Source organism: Penicillium psychrofluorescens (genome assembly GCF_964197705.1).
Source record: "Penicillium psychrofluorescens genome assembly, chromosome: 5".
Classification (NCBI taxonomy): Eukaryota; Fungi; Ascomycota; class Eurotiomycetes; order Eurotiales; family Aspergillaceae; genus Penicillium; species Penicillium psychrofluorescens.
This window is the reverse complement of record NC_133443.1, coordinates 729,572-754,097: the sequence shown is the minus strand read 5'-3', so window position 1 is coordinate 754,097 and position 24,526 is coordinate 729,572. Positions and strand designations below refer to the sequence as shown.

The 24,526-nt window shown below is 52.6% G+C and overlaps 10 protein-coding genes and 2 non-coding genes across 12 annotated transcripts; 5 read left to right on the top strand and 7 right to left on the bottom strand.

Annotated features, from left to right (window-relative positions):
* Positions 1–27: 27 nt before the first annotated feature.
* Positions 28–945, bottom strand: PFLUO_LOCUS7555 (uncharacterized protein; the record flags this gene model as incomplete). Its single annotated transcript, XM_073785209.1, has 1 exon — positions 28–945. The coding sequence occupies one exon, from the start codon at positions 943–945 to the stop codon at positions 28–30; it is 918 nt and encodes a 305-aa protein (XP_073641588.1).
* A 314-nt stretch (positions 946–1,259) lies between these two features.
* PFLUO_LOCUS7554 (palmitoyltransferase for Vac8p) lies at positions 1,260–2,906 on the bottom strand (the record flags this gene model as incomplete). Its single annotated transcript, XM_073785208.1, has 2 exons — positions 1,260–2,644; positions 2,708–2,906. The coding sequence occupies 2 exons, from the start codon at positions 2,904–2,906 to the stop codon at positions 1,260–1,262; spliced, it is 1,584 nt and encodes a 527-aa protein (XP_073641587.1).
* Positions 2,907–3,177: 271 nt separating this feature from the next.
* Positions 3,178–4,750, bottom strand: PFLUO_LOCUS7553 (uncharacterized protein; the record flags this gene model as incomplete). Its single annotated transcript, XM_073785207.1, has 3 exons — positions 3,178–3,228; positions 3,282–4,312; positions 4,366–4,750. 3 exons carry the CDS (start codon positions 4,748–4,750, stop codon positions 3,178–3,180), a joined length of 1,467 nt encoding a protein of 488 aa, XP_073641586.1.
* Positions 4,751–5,258: 508 nt separating this feature from the next.
* On the bottom strand, positions 5,259–5,843 carry PFLUO_LOCUS7552 (uncharacterized protein; the record flags this gene model as incomplete). Its single annotated transcript, XM_073785206.1, has 1 exon — positions 5,259–5,843. One exon carries the CDS (start codon positions 5,841–5,843, stop codon positions 5,259–5,261), a length of 585 nt encoding a protein of 194 aa, XP_073641585.1.
* A 2,252-nt stretch (positions 5,844–8,095) lies between these two features.
* Positions 8,096–8,536, bottom strand: PFLUO_LOCUS7551 (uncharacterized protein; the record flags this gene model as incomplete). Its single annotated transcript, XM_073785205.1, has 1 exon — positions 8,096–8,536. One exon carries the CDS (start codon positions 8,534–8,536, stop codon positions 8,096–8,098), a length of 441 nt encoding a protein of 146 aa, XP_073641584.1.
* Positions 8,537–9,117: 581 nt separating this feature from the next.
* On the top strand, positions 9,118–11,172 carry PFLUO_LOCUS7550 (YAP1-binding protein 1; the record flags this gene model as incomplete). The annotated part of the gene is made up of 2 exons (XM_073785204.1): positions 9,118–10,035; positions 10,090–11,172. 2 exons carry the CDS (start codon positions 9,118–9,120, stop codon positions 11,170–11,172), a joined length of 2,001 nt encoding a protein of 666 aa, XP_073641583.1.
* A 2,270-nt stretch (positions 11,173–13,442) lies between these two features.
* Positions 13,443–13,514, top strand: PFLUO_LOCUS7549. Its single transcript has one exon. It is a non-coding gene; the product is annotated as a tRNA-Trp (tRNA).
* An 88-nt stretch (positions 13,515–13,602) lies between these two features.
* Positions 13,603–13,674, top strand: PFLUO_LOCUS7548. The gene has a single exon. It is a non-coding gene; the product is annotated as a tRNA-Trp (tRNA).
* A 527-nt stretch (positions 13,675–14,201) lies between these two features.
* Positions 14,202–16,010, bottom strand: PFLUO_LOCUS7547 (uncharacterized protein; the record flags this gene model as incomplete). The annotated part of the gene is made up of 1 exon (XM_073785203.1): positions 14,202–16,010. The coding sequence occupies one exon, from the start codon at positions 16,008–16,010 to the stop codon at positions 14,202–14,204; it is 1,809 nt and encodes a 602-aa protein (XP_073641582.1).
* A 1,541-nt stretch (positions 16,011–17,551) lies between these two features.
* Positions 17,552–21,414, bottom strand: PFLUO_LOCUS7546 (uncharacterized protein; the record flags this gene model as incomplete). Its single annotated transcript, XM_073785202.1, has 5 exons — positions 17,552–18,238; positions 18,293–20,559; positions 20,608–20,751; positions 20,799–21,186; positions 21,235–21,414. The coding sequence occupies 5 exons, from the start codon at positions 21,412–21,414 to the stop codon at positions 17,552–17,554; spliced, it is 3,666 nt and encodes a 1,221-aa protein (XP_073641581.1).
* Positions 21,415–21,728: 314 nt separating this feature from the next.
* PFLUO_LOCUS7545 (Cyanate hydratase) lies at positions 21,729–22,316 on the top strand (the record flags this gene model as incomplete). Its single annotated transcript, XM_073785201.1, has 3 exons — positions 21,729–21,749; positions 21,802–22,241; positions 22,295–22,316. The coding sequence occupies 3 exons, from the start codon at positions 21,729–21,731 to the stop codon at positions 22,314–22,316; spliced, it is 483 nt and encodes a 160-aa protein (XP_073641580.1).
* Positions 22,317–22,454: 138 nt separating this feature from the next.
* On the top strand, positions 22,455–23,946 carry PFLUO_LOCUS7544 (uncharacterized protein; the record flags this gene model as incomplete). The annotated part of the gene is made up of 3 exons (XM_073785200.1): positions 22,455–22,697; positions 22,752–23,608; positions 23,694–23,946. 3 exons carry the CDS (start codon positions 22,455–22,457, stop codon positions 23,944–23,946), a joined length of 1,353 nt encoding a protein of 450 aa, XP_073641579.1.
* Positions 23,947–24,526: the final 580 nt, after the last annotated feature.

Sequence of the window (24,526 nt, the reverse complement as noted above, 5' to 3'; positions counted from 1 at the left end):
CATATACCCGACAATAATAAAATGAAATCATAAGTCCTCCACGTCTACGAACCGGCGGAAGATGAGAATGACCAGCATGACCACAACCCCGATAATGGCGCGGTCCAGCCAGACGCCGTTGTTTGCTGCGGTTGATGCAGCTTGTGCTTGTGCTTGTGCTTGTGGGCGAGGAGCAAGCCCGTGTTGAGCGGGAGCAGCACTGGCCGGAGCAGGAGATGAAGAAACCGGCGCCGCCCGGGACGAGGAGCGAGGTGGTAATGGTTGTGGTTGTGGTGGCTGTGGTTGTTGTTGTTGTTGCTGTTGTGTCTGTCTTTCCTCTGGCGTCGTGTCCAAGGTCTGCGTGGATTCCTCCTCCTGCTTCCTCTCAGCACCATCACCACCAGCCTTATCCTCCTTCCCACTCTCCCCCAACCCATCATCCACCCCCTCAACCTCAACCCCCTTCTCCCTACAAATAGCCCACCACTCCCTCATCTTCCCAAGGTTATCCTGACCACACTCCCTACAACACCACCCCCTCGACAGGCGCGCATAATCCCTCCTCAACGCCTCCGTCCCCTCCATACCGCCAACCTGGCCCTTCGCCTCCGAAGAGAAAATCTCCGACCGGATGGCCAACAGCGCCGTGCGCACCCCCCAAGCAGGCTGCCATGTCTCCTCGTGGTGGCCCGAGATCGACAGACAGATCTCGCGGTTGACTTCGAAGCGGCCTGATGGCGTGAGGAAGCGGAAGGAGGGCGGGCGTAGGGGGTATGCGGCCGGGAAGGTGATTCGGCCGTGGTATAGCCCTGAGGCGTAGGGAGATGGTGAGGGCGGGCCTGCGAGCGTGAAGTGCCAGTCGTGCAGGTTGGATTCCGAGGTTGGATGCGCGGTGAAGTAGGGGCTCGGGTGTTTGTGGAGGTCTGTTGATTCTTTGAGGAGGCGTTTGGTTGAGGGGGAGGTCATGGTTATTTATTTATTTATTAGAGAGAGTGTTAATTTTTGGGGGTTGGGTGGGGGGAGAGGTGTAGTAGTTGAGGAGTGAGAGTTGGAGTTGGAGCGTGGAAGAAGTTTGGAGAAGTGGAAAGGTGGCGGGAGGTGGAGCACTGCCTGATCTGATAACAGGTGGCCATACTCAACTACATTATTGACGGACTTGGACTCTTTAGAATATAAACACATTCAATTCGTACACGGATGATTCTTCTATACAATATCCTAGCCAGTTTAACGCCTCGAGTACAATGCAAAGGAAAATGACACCGTACATGCACACTTCATCAATCCCAATCGCGCCATTCGTCCGATTGCTCTTGGCCACGACGGTTCCCATCCAATAACCCATTCGCTTCGAGATCATCCTCAAAATCGCTATCCCCCGGCCGCGGACGCGGAGACATCGGCGCGAGAGTTTGCAGCGAGACACTCGTCTGTGGACGGTCATCAGGCGTGTCAGGCCGCAAACCGCGATTATTAGGCGTCCGGACCGGTTGCGCGGCGCCGGCGCCGCCACCCGCCCCGCCGGCCCAGCTGCGGCCGTTATCCATATTGCGCTGGTACAGATCCTGGTGGTACTGCTGCTCGTCCATGGCGTCCTGGTCGCGTCGGATTCGGAGCCGCTCGCGGGCCTCCAGGAAGCGCGGACTCGGGTCCCAGCGCCAGCCATCGCCGATAGTTGTGCAGATGGGTAACGGCCACAGGAGAGGGCGGTCGCCGAATAGATGGATGAGATTACGGCGCCAGCCGAGGTCGAATGCGCGCGGCATCTTCTCGCTATCTTGCTCCGCGAGATACTCCTGATATCTCTCATGCTCGCGCTGGCGTTCCATATCGGCGTAGGACCGTGACAGCGCTTGTTGTGCGGGGGTGAGGTTTTCAGTGCCCGAGACGCCTTGCGGGTAACCCGGGTATCGCTGTGGTGTTGGAGACATTCGCTCTTCGCCCTCCTCGGCGCGGGTGACGCCCGGGATTGCATTTGCGTGCGCATCGATGATCTGGTTCCCATATTCCTGAAGCCGGTGGCTCAGGGTCTCTTCGGAGTGGAGGATTCCATGCTCAGAACGGTGGCGGTCCAGCGCCCTCCGCAGTGGCGATACATACCGGGTCTTCTCTAAGGATTCGATGGTGGTAGTGCCGCGCACGGCCAAACTGATATGCCACGCCGTGAAGCCCGACAGCACCAGCCCGATAATCCCGCCCAGAATGCCCAGGAGGACGACATTCACCGGCAGGATGGTGTCCATGTACGTGGTGTCGCTGAGCATCTCGTCCCATACCCACACGCACGCCACCGCGCAACAGACGCAGCAGAAAACAGAGGTGTATATCAAGAACAGCAGAAACGCTTTATAATTATAGAGCCCCACGCAGGTAGCCAGCCAGGGGCAGTGGTGATCCATCTTCAGGACGCATCGTTTGCACGTGGAGCAGTGGTGGGCGCGGTCCGGTTTGGGACACTGGCACTTCTTGCAATACCGCGATCCGCCTGTCGAGCTGACAGTGTACGAAGTAAACTCGGGCTGCTCGGTGATGGGCAGCGCGCTATATTGGTGGCGGTCGTTGCCGCGAGTGGTCAACGGGGAGCCCGGGTCGGTGAAGACGGCGACTGTGTAGGAGGCATTGAGGAGGGCGTAGAGAATGAGTCCGACAAGCGTGCTAGGGATGCCTGCTCATCCGCATCTACAGTCAGCAAGATGGCCGGGAACGAAGGATGTGACATGATCATTACCTATCCAGACGCTCTTTTGCGGCTTGAGCCCGATACTGGCTTCGACGTAGACAGCCCATGTTGTGACACCGTAGACAAAGGCTAGTGGGAAGCAGGTCACCGCGGCACAGCAGCATCGCTCGCATTTGAGGGCCCAGGCTCGTGGGCGCCGTTTCGACCACGAGGGGGAGGATGGGGGAGACGAGGCCAAGGTGGCCATGACTTAGGGCGCAAGCGAGAGAAAGACCGTGGGCATCGGGAGTTGTGGAAAGTACATCACCAGCGGAGCCTGGCGACTACAGAGATGAAAGGAACGGAAGGGTTGGAAGGTACAAAGTGAAGGCTGACGGATCAGGTGAGTCCGGAGTTACGGAGACGGAACAACTGCGCCACTGCCCAGCCACACTTGTTTTGTGTTTGTACACGCAATGCTTCTTTCTATATTTACACCACCACCACAATTAACGTCGACATTGGAGGCAGGATTCTCTCTAAGGCGGCACTGATGCTACCTTCTGCTGGTCGCACCAACCGTTGACCGGCTATGGTTTATTGTTAGCAGAGATTCCCCAAGAAACACAAATGGCCGACTTACCAGGCAACTCAGACGGTAGCACCATGTACAGTTGGACTCGTAGGTATTGTAGAAATTGGTGATGAGCAAAACAAACCCGACCAGCACCGCAACCAGACTGCCTGCGCGGACAAACCACCACAACCACCAGAGCGGTTTGCGCCCCTTGAAGAAGTTCATTGGGTTTTTCGAGGTGGACTCGGAGCCGCCACCCGACGAGACCACTCCCCCTCGGCCTTTGAGGAAGTCCATAACCTTGGACCGCGATGATTTGCTGTCATCGGGCGCGGCCTGGCCAGCTCCGCCGCTCATCGCGACATACGGCTCACGCGCTAGGCCGATTCGTTCTCGGATATTGTTGGGAGATCGCATGATACTCAAGCCGATGGCCAGGCCCATGATGAACCCTCCAATATGCGAGAAATTATCCAGTGCAGGCAACAGACCCAACACAAACGAGACTCCGACGCCCAGAACCATGATGAGCAACTCTATCCAACGAGAGTCACGGTTGGGCCAGTCGTATAGCAGATCCAATAAGTAGAGCGCCAGAATACCAAACAGACAACCCGAGCAGCCGTCGGCCGACTCGAGGTATCCAGAGTAGTTTCCGCCGAGCGCGAAACCAAAGATTCCGCTGGCAAAATAGGTCAGGGTATAGCGCCAGATGCCAATCATCCGCTCCATGTCGGCACCCATGGTCAACTGGACCAGCAGGTTGAAACCAATGTGAATGAACCCACCATGCAAAAAGATCGGCACGATAAAGCGGAACCACTGATTTGGCGCCGGCTGCTGGGAGAGGCTCCCCCCGGGGTGAGGATTCGGAACGGAGCCGCTGAACCCACAGATCTCCTGGAGCGAGCACTCAGCGATGGCTTGGGTGGTGTTGGGGCACGCCCAGAGGGTCTGGTTGACGTTATTTTGGACGGTGTTCATATTCTTCATGCAGGGGACATAGCGTGATCCCATCCAGATCTGGACATAGGGCGAAGGGCCGATCATAGGATTGAAGGCGGGATGTGTTTCGATGGGAGACCCGGTCAGTTGCGCTAGACCAACTGTCAGCTCTTGAGACTCCTCCCCAAATGTCTCCCAAACTCACCACTTTTCACTAGCTCGACGATAAACACAATAATCTGCGCTGCTGTCAAGATCCACGTCACCCACGCGGGCTTCTTGCTGAAGAACCCCCCTCGTTTTCGTCGGCTATTTTGACGATCATTATCGTAGAATCCTCCTGGTGATGGCGGTCGCTCCATCCACTCCGGGTTCATGTTGTGGGCGTTTTGTGTCGCGGATTTGAGGGGTATATTCTCGGCGTACTGGTCGCCGTCCGCCATGCGACCGGAGTTTTCGTATCCTCCACCGTCCGAAGCGAGTGATTGTTGGCTGTATCGCGAGTGGTAGGGGACCGCCGGGTCGTCATCTCTGTATGTGTTGGGGCCCGCGAAGCCGTACCCGGGGACTGGCGGTAGTGGTCGGTCCATCGTGTCAGGAACATGGTCGTAACTGGGTGGCTGGGGGGGATTTCGGTGATAATACTCGTTGGCAGCCATCACGGGCCACAAAGGAGGGCTGTTGGCGCCCTCAAAACGTGACGTAGGGGGTTAAGTGCGGAGGTGTCAATTCGGGAGCACGAGGAAAGAGAGGATGCGCGCTCGGCAGGGGAACGAGAGAACGTGCCGGAGCGATGGAAAAGACCCTAAAAAGAAAGCACGAGGGCGAATGAGACAGAGAACCGACAGAGTGAGTGATTCAAGATGGAAAGAAAAGATCGAGTTCAGGCAGTCACATTACTCGCTATTTTTGGGAACTCAGCCGCGCATGTCAACTACAGCACACTCACTACGTACTCGTTCACTCTCCACTTGCACTCAATCTATTGGTATGCCACGACTATGAAGATCTAGCCGCCAGCGCCGAAAAACGGAAAATACACAAAAGAAATAAATTAAAAAAAAAACATAAGCTTCATGTCCCGATTCCAGGGGATTCTTAGTTGTCCTTGTTGTCCTTGTTATTCTCCTTGTCCTCCTTGTCCTCCTCGTTGTTGTTGCCCTTGAACCAGTCAAAGATAGAGCGGCGCTTCGGGCCTGTGTTTCTATCTACCGGCTCAAGGGGTCCACCCGGGTTGGTCCCCGGCGGCATATTGATGCACTCGATGGGCGGCTGATCCGCATTCGGGAGTCGGTTCAATGCAGGAGGACAGATTGGAAGGCTCGGAGTCGCCGTTGGTGTGGTAGAGACAGATGGGGTAGGCCATCCAGTCGGGCTTCCAGGCCATCCAGACGGGCTTCCAGGCCATCCAGTTGGCCATCCAGTCGGCCATCCAGAAGGAGTGGGTACACCCCTTGGGATAGTGACAGAAGTGGGCCAGCTAACGGTGGCGGTTTGGGATTCCCATGGAGGCGGAGTAGTCTCCCAGGCGGGCGTAGTGGTACTGGTGCTGGTGGGATCGGGATTTCCATGCCCTTGATCACCGCCCTGACCGTTACCTGGGCCCGGCTCGCCTTGTGGCTGGACGGGTGCGGCGATGGCGGTGCCTGCGATGCCCATGGCAGCGATGACGGCGTACTTCATTGTGGTGGTATGTAAAATGGGTTGGAAACACTCCAAGAAAACAAGAAGTTTGAAATGATTTGGATAGTGTTCAAGCCTGCCAGAGGTAATTGAACACAGAAGATAATGATGGATTGATGATAGAAAGAAGACCTGGCTAGTACAGACGGGGCATCTTTTTTTATAGACATGGCAGCCAGTTGCATGAATCAGTCGACATGGGAGAATGTTCTACGCAGCGTACACTTCAGGCTTCCCAGTCGAATTCGACCCAAGATCTGCATTGTTCTGTTACGCCGATCCTCGCCACGGCCCTCATCGACTGTTCCTTCGATCCGTGTTGCTTTGTGCTAGGTCGCCATCAAAGTGCGTACGATGTCTACCAGAGTAACTTTTTTTTTTCAGGGACACGACAACAAGTCATGAGAAGACTATACTAATTTTCTCGATGTGGAGGTATACAATTGCCGATATGAAGAAGACGCAACGAGTAAGGATGATGACAAATGGCCCCCAACCCAGATGGACAGGCACGGCATAGGAGGCGACGTCCTTGGCGGCCTTAGTGGCACAGATAAGCATATGTGATCATGATATTCAGGGTGCTTCCAGATGATGGATTGTCCGGGGCAGCTTGCCCCACCGCATGGTTCCTGTTGTTAGGCGTTCCCGGTTAGGGCTAGTCCCAAGGCTGAAGACTTCCTTTGCTGCTTGCAACGCTGGGGCCAGAGTACGGTCATAAAGGATTCTTGTTCCACTACGGAGTAATCTGCCTGGTCGAACCAACTAATACAATAATGATCCACCACATCAGGACCTGACATACGCAGAAGGATTCCACAGCCTTCCTTTGAGATCGTCCTTTTCTCAATGAAGAAAGTTCATTTCCCCACAGAATGTTTTTGTGGAGACTTGTTTCATGATGGCAGCCGGGCGTAGTCCTGGCCACAGTAACATGTTATCGAGATCCGAAGTCAGCCGGCCTAAGTGGCAAAACTCGTACCTGAAATAGAACATGACCATTTTTGACGCCATCATCGATTCCGGGGTACCCTGAACATCTTCAACTGTCTGATATCATGTCCTCAGAAAGTTGGGCTTTGAGCCTTGAGCAACTGGTTTTGTCAGTCTTGCACTCCTATTTGAATAATCTCCACCCAGGCCAGGGGCTATTGTTGTACATACACTGAAGACTAAGCTACATCACAAGGCCTCGATCCACCTGCTGGGGGGCCATGGTGACGTGTTGATGTCATTCTGTGTGCCCGACGGGAGGACCATGGAGTTTAATTCATGTACCCACGTCATAAGATCTATTTGTAAACGCATAAGAGGATTCCAGTTGTCGTTGGGTCCCTGCCGTGCAGCCTCGCGAGAGTGCTTTGCATGTTCAAGTGATCGGAGAGCATAAAGCCCAGCTTGTAGATTTTTGCATAACTTTTGACTCTTGTATATAAGCTAGCCCCATGAATACTAATTATTGATATCCTGTTGATAGACAGATTTGTGGTTCAGTGAGGTAGATCAAGCTAGTGAGGCACTTTTACTATACAAACTCCCGCCACGAGGACTGCGTTCTTCTTGAGAGCGAGAGAGCTGGTGACCCATGTAGACAATGCTTAGCTATCAATTGCAGCTTGTAATGCCAAAATGGAGGATACCCTCTAATCCAGGCGCTACTGGGAATAAACTGAGCCAGTCAGTTTGATTATATGTAATGCGTTTGGCCCCTAGTCATGGTGGACATTAGTTAGTGACAGGTCAATCGCTGGCTATAAGGCCTATTCTACTTGCCAAACAATCAGATACCAACTTTACAAACCAAACACGACTGTGGCTTGATTCGATATTAGTAATATAATTAGTAGCAATGTGATCGGCCATCTATCCGTACACGAGCCCGAGGCAAGGCCGTCCAGGCCGGAGCAAACAGAATCAGAAGAAACACAAAATGGGGCCCTGTCTTCCACGCGGTGCTCATTTTTGGTCGTAGACCGTCGGGTCATTGAGGGCCCCATCTGGTACACGTTATTAGGTTTAAGTGGCGAGATTGTGTAGCGGTCGAACGAATGTGGTATGATCTCCTCCCAAACGCCAAGAAGAAGAGGAAGGAGAAGAAGAAAACAAAAAGACCCAAGCAATCAGCGTTTTTCGGATGTTGTGCTGGATGTGAGGATGCTTGTGCGAAAAGACCGTCCGGTTGGAAGTCTGTCGCATCTCGACCTCGTATCTATACCGTGAGGCACGCAGGGTCGGTCGACTCTTCGAGACTCTCACACGGCCATGGCGTTCTCGGTCATAGACGTTGGAATTAACGGGTTGCTGTACTTGCTGAAAATGTCCAAGACGGCGCTTACTTCCTCGCCGCTGTGGCCCGTCAGCAGCCACACGAGGCGGCCAAGCTTTTGATAGAGTAGTGGCGGGAAGTATAGAAGTAGTGCCCACAGCAGGAGTGTCAGAATCACGATGACGAAAGTATTGGTCACGAGCTTCTCGCCCGGTGTCATCACATAGAGCCCGAAAGTGACCTCGTAGCGGTAGTACTCCAAGCGCACACGGTCGATGGCGCGTCGGATGGGACCACGGTGTTGGATTTTGAGGATATGAGATGAGGTGCTGGGTTTTATAGTGGAGGAAGACTTAGTCAGGAGCTCGTCAACAGCCGGGCGGGGTGGGATGTGCGTCGAGGGGGACAGAGTATAGTCGGACTGCATCTTGGTCGCACAGATCTATGAGGATTGTCAAACGATCCTGCCGATCGAAGCCTGCAATGATGCTGGGAAAGGAGAGACAGGTCGGACAGGGAGTGTCAGGAGGGAAAAACTGCCAAGATGTAGAGCGAGTTTCTAGGGACCAGGAAATCTCTCCCCTGAAGCTGCTGGCCGGATGTAGGCGGAACCGCACGGGGGTGAAGACAGAGAAATTGATTGAGCGAGACCCAAGGTAGGAAAGCGAGAAGGAGACATGGGTTGGCACTTGGATTTATTCACCCGCCAGCCAGATTGGTCAACGGCAGCATATGCACTGTGTAGAGTATTTACTCGCATTGACTATGGCTTGGGCAGGATGATTCTCTTGTTGTTGACCAGCAGTTCGCACCGACATCACATACCATGCCACTCAAGGCATGCACCGCAGAACGTGCACTGTCGCGAATGGTCATCGTCAAGAGTATACCATCAAAATAGAATTATGGGTAGGGTAGATCCACGCCAATAATTATATAGCGTACCTGAAAATCAACAAACACCGAATTCTAGATCAGGCGAACAGACCCTCCCGCATGACATCACCAATGTTCCTAATCTCAACTTCGCCCCGCCATTCTGTCGTGTCCTCACCATCAACCACCATGCAGTCCGACGACCCGCTGGTCCAGGCCTTGCCACCCAATACCGACTACCTCACCTACTGCACCCTCCTCGAGTACCAGTTAACCCCTCAGCGTCTGCCATTACTCCACACCCTGCTGCAAGATGAGAAGCTTACCACCAACATCGGCTGGGACTTGGTCAAGCTGCTCCTGCCCATGTTGCCGGCATCCACGGAATGCCTGCACGATGTCGCACGCCTGGGCAACCCGCGCGAGGTGATCCTGCGTGTGTCCGAATCACTGATGCAGCTTCACCAGGAGGACGACGAAGATGACTTGAGTGACGCCGAGAAGCCGCTGCCCCTGCATACGCTCCAGTTCAACTGTCTCCTGGCCATGCTTTCTGTCTTACATTCCCGGATCCAAACCAAATCGCCCAGCCGGTTCGTCGCGACATCCCTGCAAGCAGCCCTCGAAGCATACACGGCCATGCCGAGCAACGAAACCACCATGGCCCTCCTCGAGTTCCTCCGGGAATTGGAATTGACCCCGACCAAACGGCCGGCTCCTCCTCCCCGGGTCGCTAGCGATTCTAGTGTCTTGCGAGTCTTGCAGAGGTCGGCTCCAGATCCAGAGGCCGAGGCGCCGTCCCCGTCCCCGTCCCCCGCGGCCGACAACGAGACACTCCTCGTCCAAAAATTTGTTCAGTTTGGACTCCTCGAGCTCCTCAAGTCCTATATGTTGAACCTATCCGGTCCATTGGACCCCGGGATGGCGTGGACCACTCGCATGCAGGAGCGTTTGCATTCGGATTTGCGATTGCCCGAACAGTCGCTGACCGACGCATTCGCGACCACCAAACCGCTCAAGGAACGAGACATGATTATGGGAAAGATTGTCGTATGCCATTGAACTTGCCATCTGAAAGAAGTAATACTGACAAATTTCGCCAAGGCGCTGTCGCGAGACGTGGAGATAACCAATGACCAGCTGTTGTCCATCATTTCCCAAGCACCAACGGACCATCGGCCTCCTCTGGACTTTGACGAGCCTCCCGCATCCCCCGACAGCATCCCACTCGAGCGCCATGGCTCGCTTTTGCTGCTGGCAGCCCGTGCGGCAGGCGCAACACTTTATGCATCGGGACATCCAATGCCCCAGCTATCTATTTTTCCAGATCTGGCTAAGGTTTTTGGCTATTTTGTCGGAGGCCACGAAACTCTCGACGAAGTAGCGTTTGGACAACCCCATGCACTTTTGGACTCATTGCTAGCTCTTACCGTGTATACCACGCAGCAGCCCATCGTGGAATCGTCCACTGAAGCAGAGTTCAAAGACTTCATTCTTACATTGACTGCATGCACTGCCCGCCAAACTCATGACATCGTCCGTCAAATCCCAGCTTCCATCGTACACAGCCATCCCTCGCAGTCCACTAGGTTCAAGCTTATCCGCACCATCCTCGAAGACGACCGCCTGCACGCCGCCCGGGATAGTGCTATCGGCTGGCTCAAGCAAGAGATTCTGAGTACCGATGCCCTTACCGCCAACATCTTCCTCGACCCGCTCTTATTCATGATTATTCTACCATTGCTTTGCAATCTCGTCCCCGCCACCAGTTCCGCATCCGATCTCGTTGCCTGCTGGACGCGTCTGACGCAGACGCAGGGTCCGCCTTTGCACTCTGCGCTGAGTCTGTACTACCTGCTTCTCTCATCGCAGCCGCTCCGGGACCGTCTTCAACTCGAGAAGTCCTATAAATACTTCCGCGAGCACGCCCTAAAGCCTCTGCGCCAGTTATTCAGTGCCTTTGACGCTGATCTCACCAGGAATGGGGGCGAGGGTCTCATTGAGGCTGCTGTGGGCGGAGACATGTGCGGTATCGGTATGACCCGCTGCGGGATGATTTCCTTGACTCTGGACCAGATCGAGGAAACGGCGGGCGATGCATTTGACACGGATGAGACGGAGCTGCCGGAGTTTTCCGAGGAGGATTTGGGTAAGGTTGAGAAGGCCAAGAAGGAGATGGTGTTTTGAGTACGTACATATCCACAAGGCGTGAGAGATATGTACATCTTCTGGCTAGACATGATGAAGCGATTTAAGATCTGTAGTCCGTGTTACATGCATCTCTCGTACATAATCCTGCATATCGTCGTAGCTATTCAATGCACACGATCCAGATCGGAATATGTCAGCAGATCTCGTTCTTGCAGATAATAAAGATATATTTTTATGGACAATTGTATACATATAGAAGTACCATAAAGATGGCCAAGCTACTCAGAATAGAGAAGAAAAAGATCGGAGGTGAAATACTCCATTCCTAACAACTACCATGACCAACTAAAAGAGCAAGTAATTCGTGTCCCGAGCCAGTCCCAACCCATCCACCAGCCAGCGAAATGAGAGAGAAAAGAGCCAATCCGCCACTGCGTCAAGAAAGATCTTTATCAACCCTTGCTTTTTTTTTCGTGTTTTGTGTTCCTCGAAGTGCAGCTGAAAAGGAAAAAAACTGGAGCACCACCGCCATATTATAGAAACCTGTCACCCGGCCTGTTCCATGAAAACGTTGATGGAAACAGAATCAAGCCGTTGATGATAACTCTTCGCCCATGTAGTTCGTTGTCTTCATCGTGGTGTCGAAAGAAACCGCGGAGGAAGACTGTGAAGACAGAAAGGCGAAAAGAAATAGCAACGGGAAGCCTGACTTGTTCCCGTCACAGAAGGAATGAACTGGACAGACAAGTAACAAATGTATGCCACACCGCGACTCATTCGACCGAAAGGAAGAGAGTGGAAGTCAAGTAAGCTCCAAGAAGAAGTTCACAGACAAACCATCCCCCCCTCCCAAGTCTAGTGAGCGCCCCCCATGTAAATCAAAATCAAAGTGTAGTCGTTGGTCATGTTTCGAGAAGGTTTTTTTAATGTTGTAAGGTTGATAAAATTCTCATCTGTCGGCGGCGCAAGATCGGAAAGTAGTTGTCTTTTCTTCAATGTCGACCAACGAGGCAGGTCAAGCGATCAGCGTGATGGTGGAAAAGAAGGGAACTGGTTGCTGTGGGATGCGGTCATGTAAGGAATTTACATGATAACGCAGCCACCGCCGGGAGCAGCTGGAGAAGAAGATATTAGTATGAGAGTGGATGAGACGAGGAAGAATGTGTTTAGCCATTTCGACATACCCTTGACAACGGCACCGTTCTGGATCTGAGGAGCAGACATTTCGATAGATTGGTTTTTGCTTGAAAAGCGAAAGATCGTTTAGTAGAGGATTGTAAGATTGAATTGATTGCGGATGGAGAGAAAACGAATTGAAGGGGGGTGCGATGAGGGCTATTTATGCTCGAGCAGACAGGTCTGGATAGACTGGAAGTGATAGAGGAGCGAATCTGCTGAGACACAACAATCATTTCGAATGGAAAGTCAGTGTACATTCAGATACCTCATCCGGCGACGGCATGGCGAAGCTCTCAAAGATTTTTGAAGGCTAGGAAGTGTGGTACAATGGGGTACTCTCATATTGTGGGCGCCACGCGGACCAAGCTTGATATTGTTCTGTCTGGGTATGAGTGCTATCAATGTGGACGCTATAGTGATTGAGCCCTCTTCGAAAAGTATAAAGTAAGCCCATTCATGCAGGTACTTCAATGGAGTGGCGTTGCCAGGTGGATAGATACAAAGAGAGTTGGTGCTCGGGGGTGAGATGGAGGTTCGTGATCGTCGAGGCCTTGGGGGCCAAGTTAGGCTTTCTTTGTCTGAAGAACGCCACAGAATATCAAAACCTTGGTTCTGAGCTTGCTTGCGGAGGCAACATGCAACTCGTGCGAAGAACAATATCAAGAGGACGGAGCAGTGGGCTGTATTCAGTCCGTTGTGGTTGGCTTAGGGAGTGGAGTAGCTGGTAGTCAGATCAAATTAAATCTTTGTTCTGCGCTCACTCTTCTTTCTTATTGCAAGTGTCAGTGTTCGAGAGTTGGTGATTCCTTGAACTTACTCAAGGCACAAAAATGCCCTCGACCAATCAGAGCCGGGAAGCGCCCTATTGTTCCTGGAGAACAATACTTTCAAGGCAGAACTTTTAGCGCACGATCGTGATCAATTGATTTATTCATTGCTTCCATTATTGAGGTTGGCATTTGGAGGTCAGCATTCTACTTCCTCTCATCTTAGATTATCATGGTAGTGTAATAGGGGTGACCCTATGAGTACGATACCTGGTAAAAACACGACACTTGGTGAAAACATGTAGCTAACTATGCACCAATGGAGAAGGAAGCTAGAAGCTAGAAAATTGGTATCTAATTGGACCTGTGGCGCAGTGGTAGCGCGTGTGATTCCAGTCCACAAGGTCATCCGATCAAAACGGGTCAGGTTCAATTCGGAGCACGCTCCTTTCTTTTTAATAAAATTCTGTATTTTCCTTTTTCGAATATGAAGTGAAGGGTCTCTATCTCTGTTCTAATTGGACCTGTGGCGCAGTGGTAGCGCGTGTGATTCCAGTCCACAAGGTCATCCGATCAAAACGGGTCAGGTTCAACTCGGAGCAAGCTCCCTTAGTTTTTTTTATATTTTTTATATAATCATTTTAAATAACAAAAATCAAAAAATTTGCTCTCCTATTTCAACTTGAGTGTTTCTTTTTGCTTTTTCATCCACCTTGTACAGCAATATTCGGAATTGGCTTCCATATTTTTATACAAACCAAGGCTGTTGCCGATGGGCTCTTGCAATCTCATATTTAACGAGTTTATTGGATACGAACTACAACCAATACTACTTACTATACTTAATGTATTCAGACGCTATGTGTTTTGATGGAATCTTAACTGCTGGATGTTACACCCCTGGACATCTAACGCATTACTGTAAGAGAAACCGAGCACTTCATCTTTGCGATGACAGAATTTGTTGCTTTCTTTATGTTTCGTTATCACTAAAATAACCTCCTTTCTATGTTAATCCTGCTTTCTGCTGAGGAGGTGCGAGATGATTTCGCGCCTACGGTGTCCGTCGGGTTGGCCTCGCTTTGAGGTTTCTGTGAGACTGGCTAGGATTGGGTCCTCTTATGTTTCCGTTGCCATTTTATCAGACTGGGAAGACAAGGGCTCATCCTTCGCACGCCATTCATTTAAAGCAGATTTGGAAGACACGGTATATGGGTGGTCAGGGCCTAGTAATTGGTCGCGGAGTCGAACGCATTCGGCCATCAACAGCAAAGCGGTCTTGTCTTGACCCAATGACTTAAAGGTATGGGCCAGGTTGTTCATGCTAGTCAGAGTGTCGGGATGTTCTAGCCCTAAGACCCGCTTGCGGGTCTCCATGACTTGCAACTGTAGCTCTTCTGCGTCTTTCCATCGACCCTGATTCCAGTAGGTTGAGCCTAGGTTGTTCATGCCAGTCACAGTGTCAGGATGCTCTGGCCCTAAGACACGCTTGCGGGTCTCTATCACTTGCAATTCTAGCTCTTCGGCGTCTTTCCATCGACCCTGATTCCGGTAGGTCGAGGCTAGGTTGGCAATGCCAATTAGAGTATCAGGATGCTCTGGCCCTAAGACTCGCTTACGGGTCTCCATCACTTGTAGCTGTAGCTCTTCAGCGTCCCTCCACTGACCCTGATTCTGGTAGGTTGAGGCTAGGTTGCCAATGCCAATCAGAGTGTGGGGATGCTCTAGCCCCAAGACCCGCTTATAGCTCTCTACTACTTGCAACTGTAACTCTTCAGCGTCTTTCCATCGACCCTGATTGCAGTAGGTTAAGGCTAGGTTGGTAATGCTATCCAGCGTGTCGGGATGCTCTGGTCCTGAGACCTGCTTGCGGGTCTCCATCACTTGTAGCTGTAGCTTTTCGGCGTCCTTCCACTGGCCTCCAAGCTTATATGCCAACCCAAGCATTTCAAAGCTGTCAAGTGTCTTTTCATTATCCGGGCCGAACAAGTTCAACCTTGCAATCGTTGCTTTCTTTGCCATTATCTGGCTGTCGACGAAATCTCCTCGAGTCCAGGCAAACGATGCCGCCTCGTAAAGCAGCGAACCCCATTCTTCCAACATGTCCTTTTCATGTGGCTGGTGTGCAACTGCACTTTGCACGTGCGCAAATAGCAACTGGCACCTAGGCCAGTTCTCATAGTTTCCTTCTGGGAATTTGTGGTGAAGGATTCGGATGAACCGTCCCTTCCACTTTTCAAGCTGTCCATGCGCCTTTAGCCATTCCTGCATGGCTAGTTGGACCAGGCGATGCATCTCAAAGTTCACCCCATCCGCACTAATGGATATGAATGAGTAGTCTCTCAGCACCAATATATCGTCCTCAAACTTGTCAACCACGCTGACACTTTTGCTTTCGTCTCCATTCCTGCCATCCCCTATCAGATCCACGTTAGATGCAGGAACACCGCCTAATTCCTGTCTCATCTCTTCGTTTCCTTGAAGTAGACTATCAGGTATTCCTTGTCGATCGAAAAAGCTCATTAGAGACAACAAATCCGCCGCGGATGGGCTTTCTTGCCGAATACAATCAAATGATATTTGCCAGGTAATGAGGATGGAGTTTTTGGCTTCCCGGTCTCTGCGAAGCTGGCCCCCCTCATAATCAAGGAGGCTTGTCTTCTGGTGGTCGCTTCCCCGAAAATTTTCCAGATACTGTGCAACTGATAGGCGCGGTGACCGTTGCTTGACATAGGCCGCGGCTTGTACAATCGCAAGCGGCATGAACTCGAGTGCCGTAGTCAGCTGAATGACGTCTTCCCTGGCAGCTTGCACTCCGAGCTTCTTGTCAAAGAGTGTAATTGCATGGATTTCGTCCATCGGTTCAACTGAAATAATATCCCTATCTTCCACCATGTGTGATACCACGCGTCTGTACCGACTTGTCATGATGATTGAGCCGTTCAAGCTCTGCGGGAAGTATGCCAAGATAGATTGTTCTGGCGTGCCACTCTGATTACTCCCTAGGCCGTCCTGTCCGATCGGTGAAATTTTATGAAGTGTTTGGTCATCATCTAGGTTATCAAGGATGAGAACCCATTTTCCCTTTGTTTCGTCCTGAAGCCAGTCTTCAAGGAGTTTGAATACGTTTGCCCTAGGATCCTGCCGACCGGGTATCCGAGCTCGGTCGACAATAGCTCGACAACTTTGCTCGAAGCGAGTTGCATTGCTAGCGTGAATCCAGAAAACCCAAGTCTCGGGCGATTGATCTCGAACTCGATAACAGTATTCGATAGCAAGTTGCGATTTTCTTCTCTTCTATTAGCATGGGTAAATCCATTGGCCTTTCCGAACCCACCCAACGCCACCAAGGCCGAGAAGTGCTATCCGAGATCCCGGTACGGAGCCTTTTTCGTGTATCTGATCAAGTAGCGTTCCACGGTCGACAAAGTCTGGGTCGCGACGGAACGGGACGGTCGATAGAGGATTCGGTGGGGTTTCCGGTCGCGCTGGGCCAAGAATCGGCGATTAGTTAACTTGATCACATTTCTAGGGCCTTGCAAAACCTACGGGGGGGTAGATAGAACTGCGGGTTGTGGATAGGGGCATTATTAATCCCAATCTGGAGCCCCGAGTTTGCGCTGCCAAACGAGTACCTTGCCATGATTCAAGCAGCTCTCGGGGTGCAATGTGCATCTAGGGACAAAGAACTAGCCACGTAACCAAGAGAAAGTGTCGGGATGCCAGCATGGTGGGCCCATAGATAAAAGTTTTGTACAGCACTAAGCTGCTTTTGATTTTTGACATTCTTGGCACTGTGCGCTCATAGCTAGATTATATCAGAATGCCACACTTCTTCTATCTTGCGATTTTCGACCACATTTGGAGATTCCTAGTGTAATTCGTGGTGGATCACATACACCGCCTAGATGTGACTGAAAGGTACCTTATATTCTCATATCAGGTGACTTAATAGTACTTCGCGTAAACTGCCAAATTAAATCCAAACAAGTATAGGCAGAAGCCTGTGTGTATTTTTTTGTGTATTCATTAGTTTGCAGCTGGACCTTCACTCTCAAATCACGTCAATCCCTGCCGTCTCCAGATCCTTTCTGCAATGACTTTGAGCTGTTCTTGGGCAACCACGAGGTCTCTTTCCGAGAAGATTAACATGTGCCATGTTGACCGAGAACCAGCTTGTAATTGGAATGAAAAGAATCTACAAGGACGCAGTGGATCGTGGTTGCGGCGATACATGATAGAAGTTGAAAGACTCGCAATAAAATCGGTTTGACAAGAGTGTTCGTCAAGGGATGCTGTCCCTCATCAGTAAATTGCTCCTCTTGCCTTTTAAGTACTTGCAGGGTTTTATCGCAAGACAAGAAAACAAACCTAAATTTACACACCCAAGGAATCTACAGGTATCCGTGTCTCTATGCACATGTTCAATTGCTTCCATCTACCTAGACAACCACAGCAATCCAAGCTAACTAAGTATAAAGCGGTTCCGTCAGATCATTCAGTGTAAGGCCCTCCTTGGCAACATCCTCATCACACAAGAACATAAGCGGCATCTCCACCAACGTCCCCTTAACCTGCGCCAACAATTCCTTCACCTGTCTCGCCCCCTCAGCACCCGGCGCAAAGTCCTCGCGCACAACATGGCCCCATTGATACCTGGCCGGACGGCCCAGATCATCCTTGCCCTCGGCCTCCTTATCCGCTTTGTGGAAGTAGTACTCGTAGAACTCCTTGTACGTGGCCCAGTTCCGGACATTGTCGTCCGGCACGGCGTGGAAGACCTTGCGGAAGATTTCGGTGTTGGTGTGTGCGCGTGTGTTCCACAGGCTGTCAAATGTGTCGGCGAGCGGGTCCTCGACGACTTTGCTTTCTGGGCAGTCGAAGTCGAATCGGTTGGGGATCCCGACGGGCTCGGAGTTTTCGTTTGCCACGCTGTAGTCTTGTGGTGGGAGGAGGCCGAGGTGTTTGCGGAAGAGCTCGCGGCGCAGAGATGACGCGAACCGGCTGGCTGTCCAGGGCTTGCCGTTCATTCTTGACTGGATGGGTGTGTAGTCTTCGATCACGACGGCGATTTCGGAGTCGTGGTCGCCGAGCTGCGAGCGGTCGTTTAGGTTGGCGGAGCCGCAGATCACTACGCGGTCGTCGGCGATCATCACCTTTCTGTGTGTTAGTTTATTTGTGATGGATGGTTTGTTGGATGAGAAACATACCTTGGAATGAACGTATAGTTCTTCACTGACAAACGCATCAATCTCGGCATCTGGGTGGCCGTCCCAAGGCACATTGCGAATGTCCTCTCCGCCCAGCATGTAGCACGCACTGACACTATCCCAGCGGGTGCTGGACTTGCCGTGAGACTGCTGTTGCGCAGCCTGTTGGTACTGCTGGAACGGGGCGGTGGTGTCAAAAGCACTCCGCGAAGCATCTTGGGGAGCCTGAGCATAACCTCCGGGGCCGGCAGTGTTCAGGTCATATTGTCTGCGGGCATCATCATAGTTGACACCGCTCTGGTACTCAGCTGCAGCCATAATGCCACCGGTGTTTATGCGGTCGTAGTTGCGCAGATTGTAGAATCGAATATAGTCCATAGGGTTGAAGCCCTCCTTGGCAATCAGTTCCATGATACTATGTCCGCCACGGTTGATCGAGTTGTACTGGAACTCCATGATAGCACGCGTGCCCAAAGTCTCGTCATCGTGCAAGTCGCCTGCGAAGCAAGGAACTGAAGGAATGACAACAATTATCTTGTATTTCTCTCCAGCGCGAGCGGCCCGCAGAATGCGCTCCAGGATCGCAGCGCCAATCTTGTTCTTCACCGGCTGTTGAGCATCACCAGTCGCCGTGATGAAGAACTGGTTCTCAATGTAAACAAAATGCTGACTGTTGCGAATCAAGGCTGCATAGGCATCTTGAATTGAATGCTCGAGAGGGCTGCCGTTGCTCCATTTCGAACAGCTGCGCACAACCTGGCAGGACATGTTGCCTCGTGCTTGCGACGAGGGTTGGCCGTAAGGGATCAGGCGGTCTTGGTACTGGTGGATTTGACCAGCTAGATTGGCACGCAGGGAGTTACCATACGAGGATATGTTCCCTCGCAAACCACCCGGTCCGAGCGATCCCCGTTCTCCTTCATAGGGATAGTCATCGATTCCGCGAGTGTTCGAGTGAGATGACTCTTGAGTTGGCGGAGGTGGGTAATAGGATGACTGAGACTGTGTCTGGCCTTGATAGCCTGCGGATTCCTGACCCGGCGGTGGTGCGAAATACGGAGTCTGTCCCTGTGGCTGGCTCTGGTAGGAGGGATGCGCAGATGAATGATTCGAAGGAGGCCCCGGTGGAGGCGGCGGGAAAGAACCCGGGTTATAGCTATACTCAGCTGATCCCTGGCTGGGAGAATGGCTTGCCGCAAGACCATAAGCCGGTGGGTCTTGACTTGGAGGTGGTGGATAGTTCTGGGCCTGGGTACTGCCTGGCTGGTACGATGGACCGGATTGCTGCTGTTGCTGTCCCTGGCCTGGATGTGGAGAATAGCTCGGGCTACTTCCAGGGTGGTATGGCTGATACGAATTGGCAGATGGCTGTTGCTGCTGCTGTGGTTGCGGGCTCGAAGAAGTCTGACCCGGGGGAGGGGGATATGCCGAAGCACCACCTGGATGGTAAGACTGGTAAGAGGGCTGAGCCGGCTGTTGCTGCTGCTGCGGCTGTGGGCTCGAAGAAACCCGACCCGGGGGAGGAGGATACGCTGATGCACCGCTAGACGGACTAGCCTGCCAGGATGGTTGAGTCGCCTGCTGCTGCAGGTTTTGAGGCCGCGCCTGTCCCGAGAGGTATGGATTGGGCTGCTGCACACCCGGCTGCTGGGGGCCAGTCGAAGAACTAGGCCGTCCGGACAAATCAAGTCGCGTGTACCTCGAGTCAGAGCGAACTTTGTACTTGGCATCATAGATAAAGTTCCAGCGCTCCACGAAATGGCGACGCAAATCCTCCACGGCGGAGCCATGCAGACTAATGGAGATATCGGACCAGCCCATTCTAGACATGTTCTTACGATCCAGCGCATTTTGTTCCCACTGGTTGACATTCTGGAAGTCGAGGACCCGGGAGTTATTGTAGTCTTGGCCGGGGAATACAATCTCGTTCAGATCAGCGGGATGGGCATCGGAAATGGCGTGTTGGTGCGTGTCCCAGCGCCCGAAACACAGGTCCAGGCCGCCCATAAAGGCAATCTGGCCGTCAATCAGACACAGTTTCTCGTGATGAGCCCAGTACAGGACCACGTCGTCGTTCATGCCGTACAGTGTCTTGATGGTGTCCTTGGACATCTTGCCCAGATTCGCTGTATTGAGCGACATGTTGTGGAAGCTGGATGTGATCGATGATGCCAGTTCTTGCCGGTCCGGCAGGTGGTCTGGGTGGCGGAAGACAGCAATATTGGGGTGCATGTTCTCCAGGTGGTGCTTGGTATGAGAGGAGGATACTATAGGTGGTCAGTCTCACTTTGGGTAGCAGATGTGAGTAAACATACAAGTCAGCGCCTGGGTTACCTCCTTGTAAACAATGATATTGACCCGCACGCCACGCTGCGCCGCAGCCTGCAGCATCCGGTCTAGCCGATACTGCTCATTCTTGGTTGGGGGTCTTCTCAGATAAAGCTCAGGGGATAGCCACCCTAGAGAATCGTCAGTTGATTTCTTTTTCTGGAATAAACCAACTTACAGTCCAAGATCCAGATCGACTCGCGCGCATTCTCCAGCGCCCGAGACACGGCCCAGAAATAGCTGCACCCATCCACATACCACTTGACATCGTTATGCTCACGGTGGGGCGCAAAGCTGCCGAACCGATGCTCCGTAGTGCCAGGCTTGCCGGGCCCGTACTGAGCATACGCTTGCGGGTCGATAGTAGTGCCAATCTTCGTGGCAAACTCCGATCCCAGGCCGGCCACAGTGCCCTGGAGCTTCCCGAAAAGCCCGCCAATGCGATCATCTTTGGGTGGTTTGTTCTGATAGTCGGGCTGTTGGTATTGTTCTTGGTAGGGAGCATTGGGATTGGTGTTCTGGTGACTGTATCCGTACGGGCCGGACTGGTTCTGGGATGGGTAGCCCTGTGAATGTCAGTCGAGCCATTTGTAGAGAATGGAGGGTACCCATACAGTCCGAGAGCCACCCTGGTTGTGTGTCTGTTGGCCCGGCTGTCCCGAGCCCTGGTGAGACTTATAGGCGTGACGGAGCATATTGAAGGTGTCGCCCACGAGACCTTTAGCAGAGTCCGTGGCACCTCGGTCCGACCCCTCGTAGTACTGGCCATAGGCCAGATCATCCTGCTGGGACATGGTGTTGATGGTGAGCAGAAAAGAGTTGGGCGGTGTTTTGGCGGGGCCCGTCTCACTTATGAAGGGCCCCGCCCAGCCATTGCGTGGCTGTGTATTTTAGTTCTCACACAGAACAGTGCCTAGGCGACCAACTAGATGCCATACGACTAGTAGAGCATCAACCTCTAGTATAATCACCTTGAAGGTATAGACCAATGTATAGATCAGCTGATCCATGGTACACGCTGCCATACCGCTGCGATGACGCACTCGCGAGACCTAATCTTATCTCCGATCGTTGACTTGTCTCCTCCATCCTCATCACCTTCATCACCATGTCTCTAGCCACTTTGGATGTATAGACACTCCCATCATATATTGTGAATCTCTAATCACTAACCCGGGTAGACCACCCAGCACCCCCATCTCACGGCTGCCGCTGCCACGCTCTTCTCGGCCAAGGCCGCCAAGCAGCTGAGCTTCGAGCAGATCGCCAACCATATCGGGCGCAATGAAGTGGCCACCGCCGCTATCTTCTACGGCCAGGCTAAGGCCTCGCCCGAGGATATCCAGAGCCTCGCGTCCCTGCTACATATCCCCGCCGGCCCGTTGGAGGAGCAGCTGAGTGGGTTTCCAGACCGGGGCCGCTCTGTCGAGATGCCTCCGAGGGAGCCCCTGATCTACCGGCTCTATGAGATTGTGCAGAACTATGGCTATGCGTATAAGGCGGTGCTCAACGAGAAGTTTGGGGATGGGATTATGAGTGCCATTTCCTTCTCGACCAAGGTTGAGAAAGAGACGGATTCCGAGGGCAATAATTGGGCCGTGATTACGCTGCGTGGGAAATGGTGAGTGATTGATGGATGGGTGAGATGGTGAAAATTATACTAATGGATGCCAGGCTGCCCTATTCGCGATTCTAGTTGCTATCAAATCTAATGGCTTTCCTTTCCTGCTCTTCTTCCCTTGTAAACAACCTACCGTTCCTCCCCATCCTCCATCTCTTCCTCCTCTTCTTTCCCATCCATCCACCCAACCCCTCTACTTTTCTCTCATCCAGCATGGCCTCCTCCAAGGTCGTCTGCTCCTTCAAGGGCTGCTCGCAGGACTTCGACTCCGAGAAGGCCATGCGAGCCCACAAGATGTACGACCCGAAGCACGAGTACTGCGCCAAATGCAACATGGATTTCAGCGACCGCACCGAGTACTACATTCACCGCATCATGAGCAACAAGCACTTCATGTGCCCGATCTGCACGGTCGAGTTTCGCAGCGGCACGGGTCGCGAGATCCATATCCAGAACGTGAGGGAGCCCCATCTTGCTGGAGAAGATAACAGCTAATACCCCCATCTCAAGAATCACAAGCGCGCTCAGAACATCACCTGCGCGGGCTGCAAGGGTAGTTTTACGTCTGCTGCTAGTCTGATCGTGCACATCGAGCGCAACGAATGCGATGGGATCACCTTTGCTCGTCTGACACAGGAACAGGCTCGCCGGTCCCTGATCAACGCTACCCTCAAGAAGGAACCGACAGCTGCTGTCCCGCTTGCACCATGGGTTTCCTCGACTGCCACCAACACTGATGACCAGGACGGCGGCGTGCGTCTCAACATCAACGCAGCCACCAGCGAAGACGACGCCGCCGCCCTCTCTCAACAGGATTGGCCTGCTCTCACTCCCATGAAAGCCGAGCCGAAGCCGAAGCAAAAGCCCGCCGTTCCAGCTTTCACTCTGCCCATCCGACTTGCGAAGCCTGATCTTACCCCCGACCCTGTTACCGCTGACAACTTCACCTTCACTCTGCCCATCAGGTCGGGAAGGCTTGATCCTGCCACCAAACCAGTCACCACTACTTCTGCGAAATTGCCCACTGACCCTGTGGTGGCAGTCAAGGACGAGCAGAACGAGCCACTCACCCCAAGCCTCCCAACCGGGCCCGACGACCTGATCTCCTTCGACGACGATCCCATCTCTGCAAAGGGCGGCAACACGGCTTTCGGCACGAACCGCCGCGCCGTGCGCGAGGGTACCTTCGGCATTGGCGATGTCCAGCCCATCAGCTTGATCCTCAACAAGAATGCCCGCTGGGACGCATCCAAGTTCTTCGACAAGGAGATGGGCCGGTACATCTGCAATTGCGGACATGCTTTTGCGCGCAAGGACGATTTCGAGACGCACATTGTGACGGAGCGCGAGAATCGGGAGCGCGATGTGTATGTTCTTTCTTCTTGTCTCCCCACCACCGTTCTTTTCTTTCTTATCTACGTCAAGAACCTAGACTAACGGACGGATATTCAGCTGCCCCAAGTGCCACAAGACCTTCAACTCCACCTCCGCCCTCATCAGCCACATGGAATCCATCCGTTCCCGCTGCGGCATGCGCGCGTACGCAGACTTCGGACACGCCCTCGACGAAGCGACTGGAGGACTGATCCAGGTCGATGCCTTCAATGCGGATGGCACGCCGCATATGGTTTCTCGCGCGCTGGATCATGCGGAGACGACGACTATCGGCACGGATCTGAGCAAGCCCACGCCTCTTCTGCAGTGAGCATGGTCGTTTCTCGTGGGTGGATATCTGGTCTCGCCTTGTCTCTTCTCTCTTCTCCTGGGGTAGTCTTCTTTTTCATATTCTTCAAGGCAGCTTCTATCCCGATCGTAATGCAATACTCCCCACTCAGCAGGATCAATCTACACTCTCTACTCTACTCTACAGTAAAGACAATGGTAATGTATAAAATAACCCGGAATTGGTTCTGGAGAAGGAAAACAAAGGGTATAGATAGATAGTAAAAAAGCGGTCCCCGACTCCAGCCCCCTTCTCCACTGAACGAAGCAATCAAGATACACGGGGATTAGCTATGGCATCAACAGCCTAGGCGAGGAGGCAGCAGAACCATAAAATAAAGCCAGAGCCGGCAAAACAGCCGAGTTGAATTCAAAAGGCAAGAACAGAACAAACTGCACATTTCCGTCCTTCTCTCTCCCACCAACCAACCAGGACAGACAGAGCAAACAGACAAAATAGAACACCTCCACTCCCAAGTTCCACAGGTATTATCCATTGGACAGACTTGCGGTCAACAGGAGAGTAGCGAGAATGGCAATCGGTCCATCAGATGGGCAGGTCA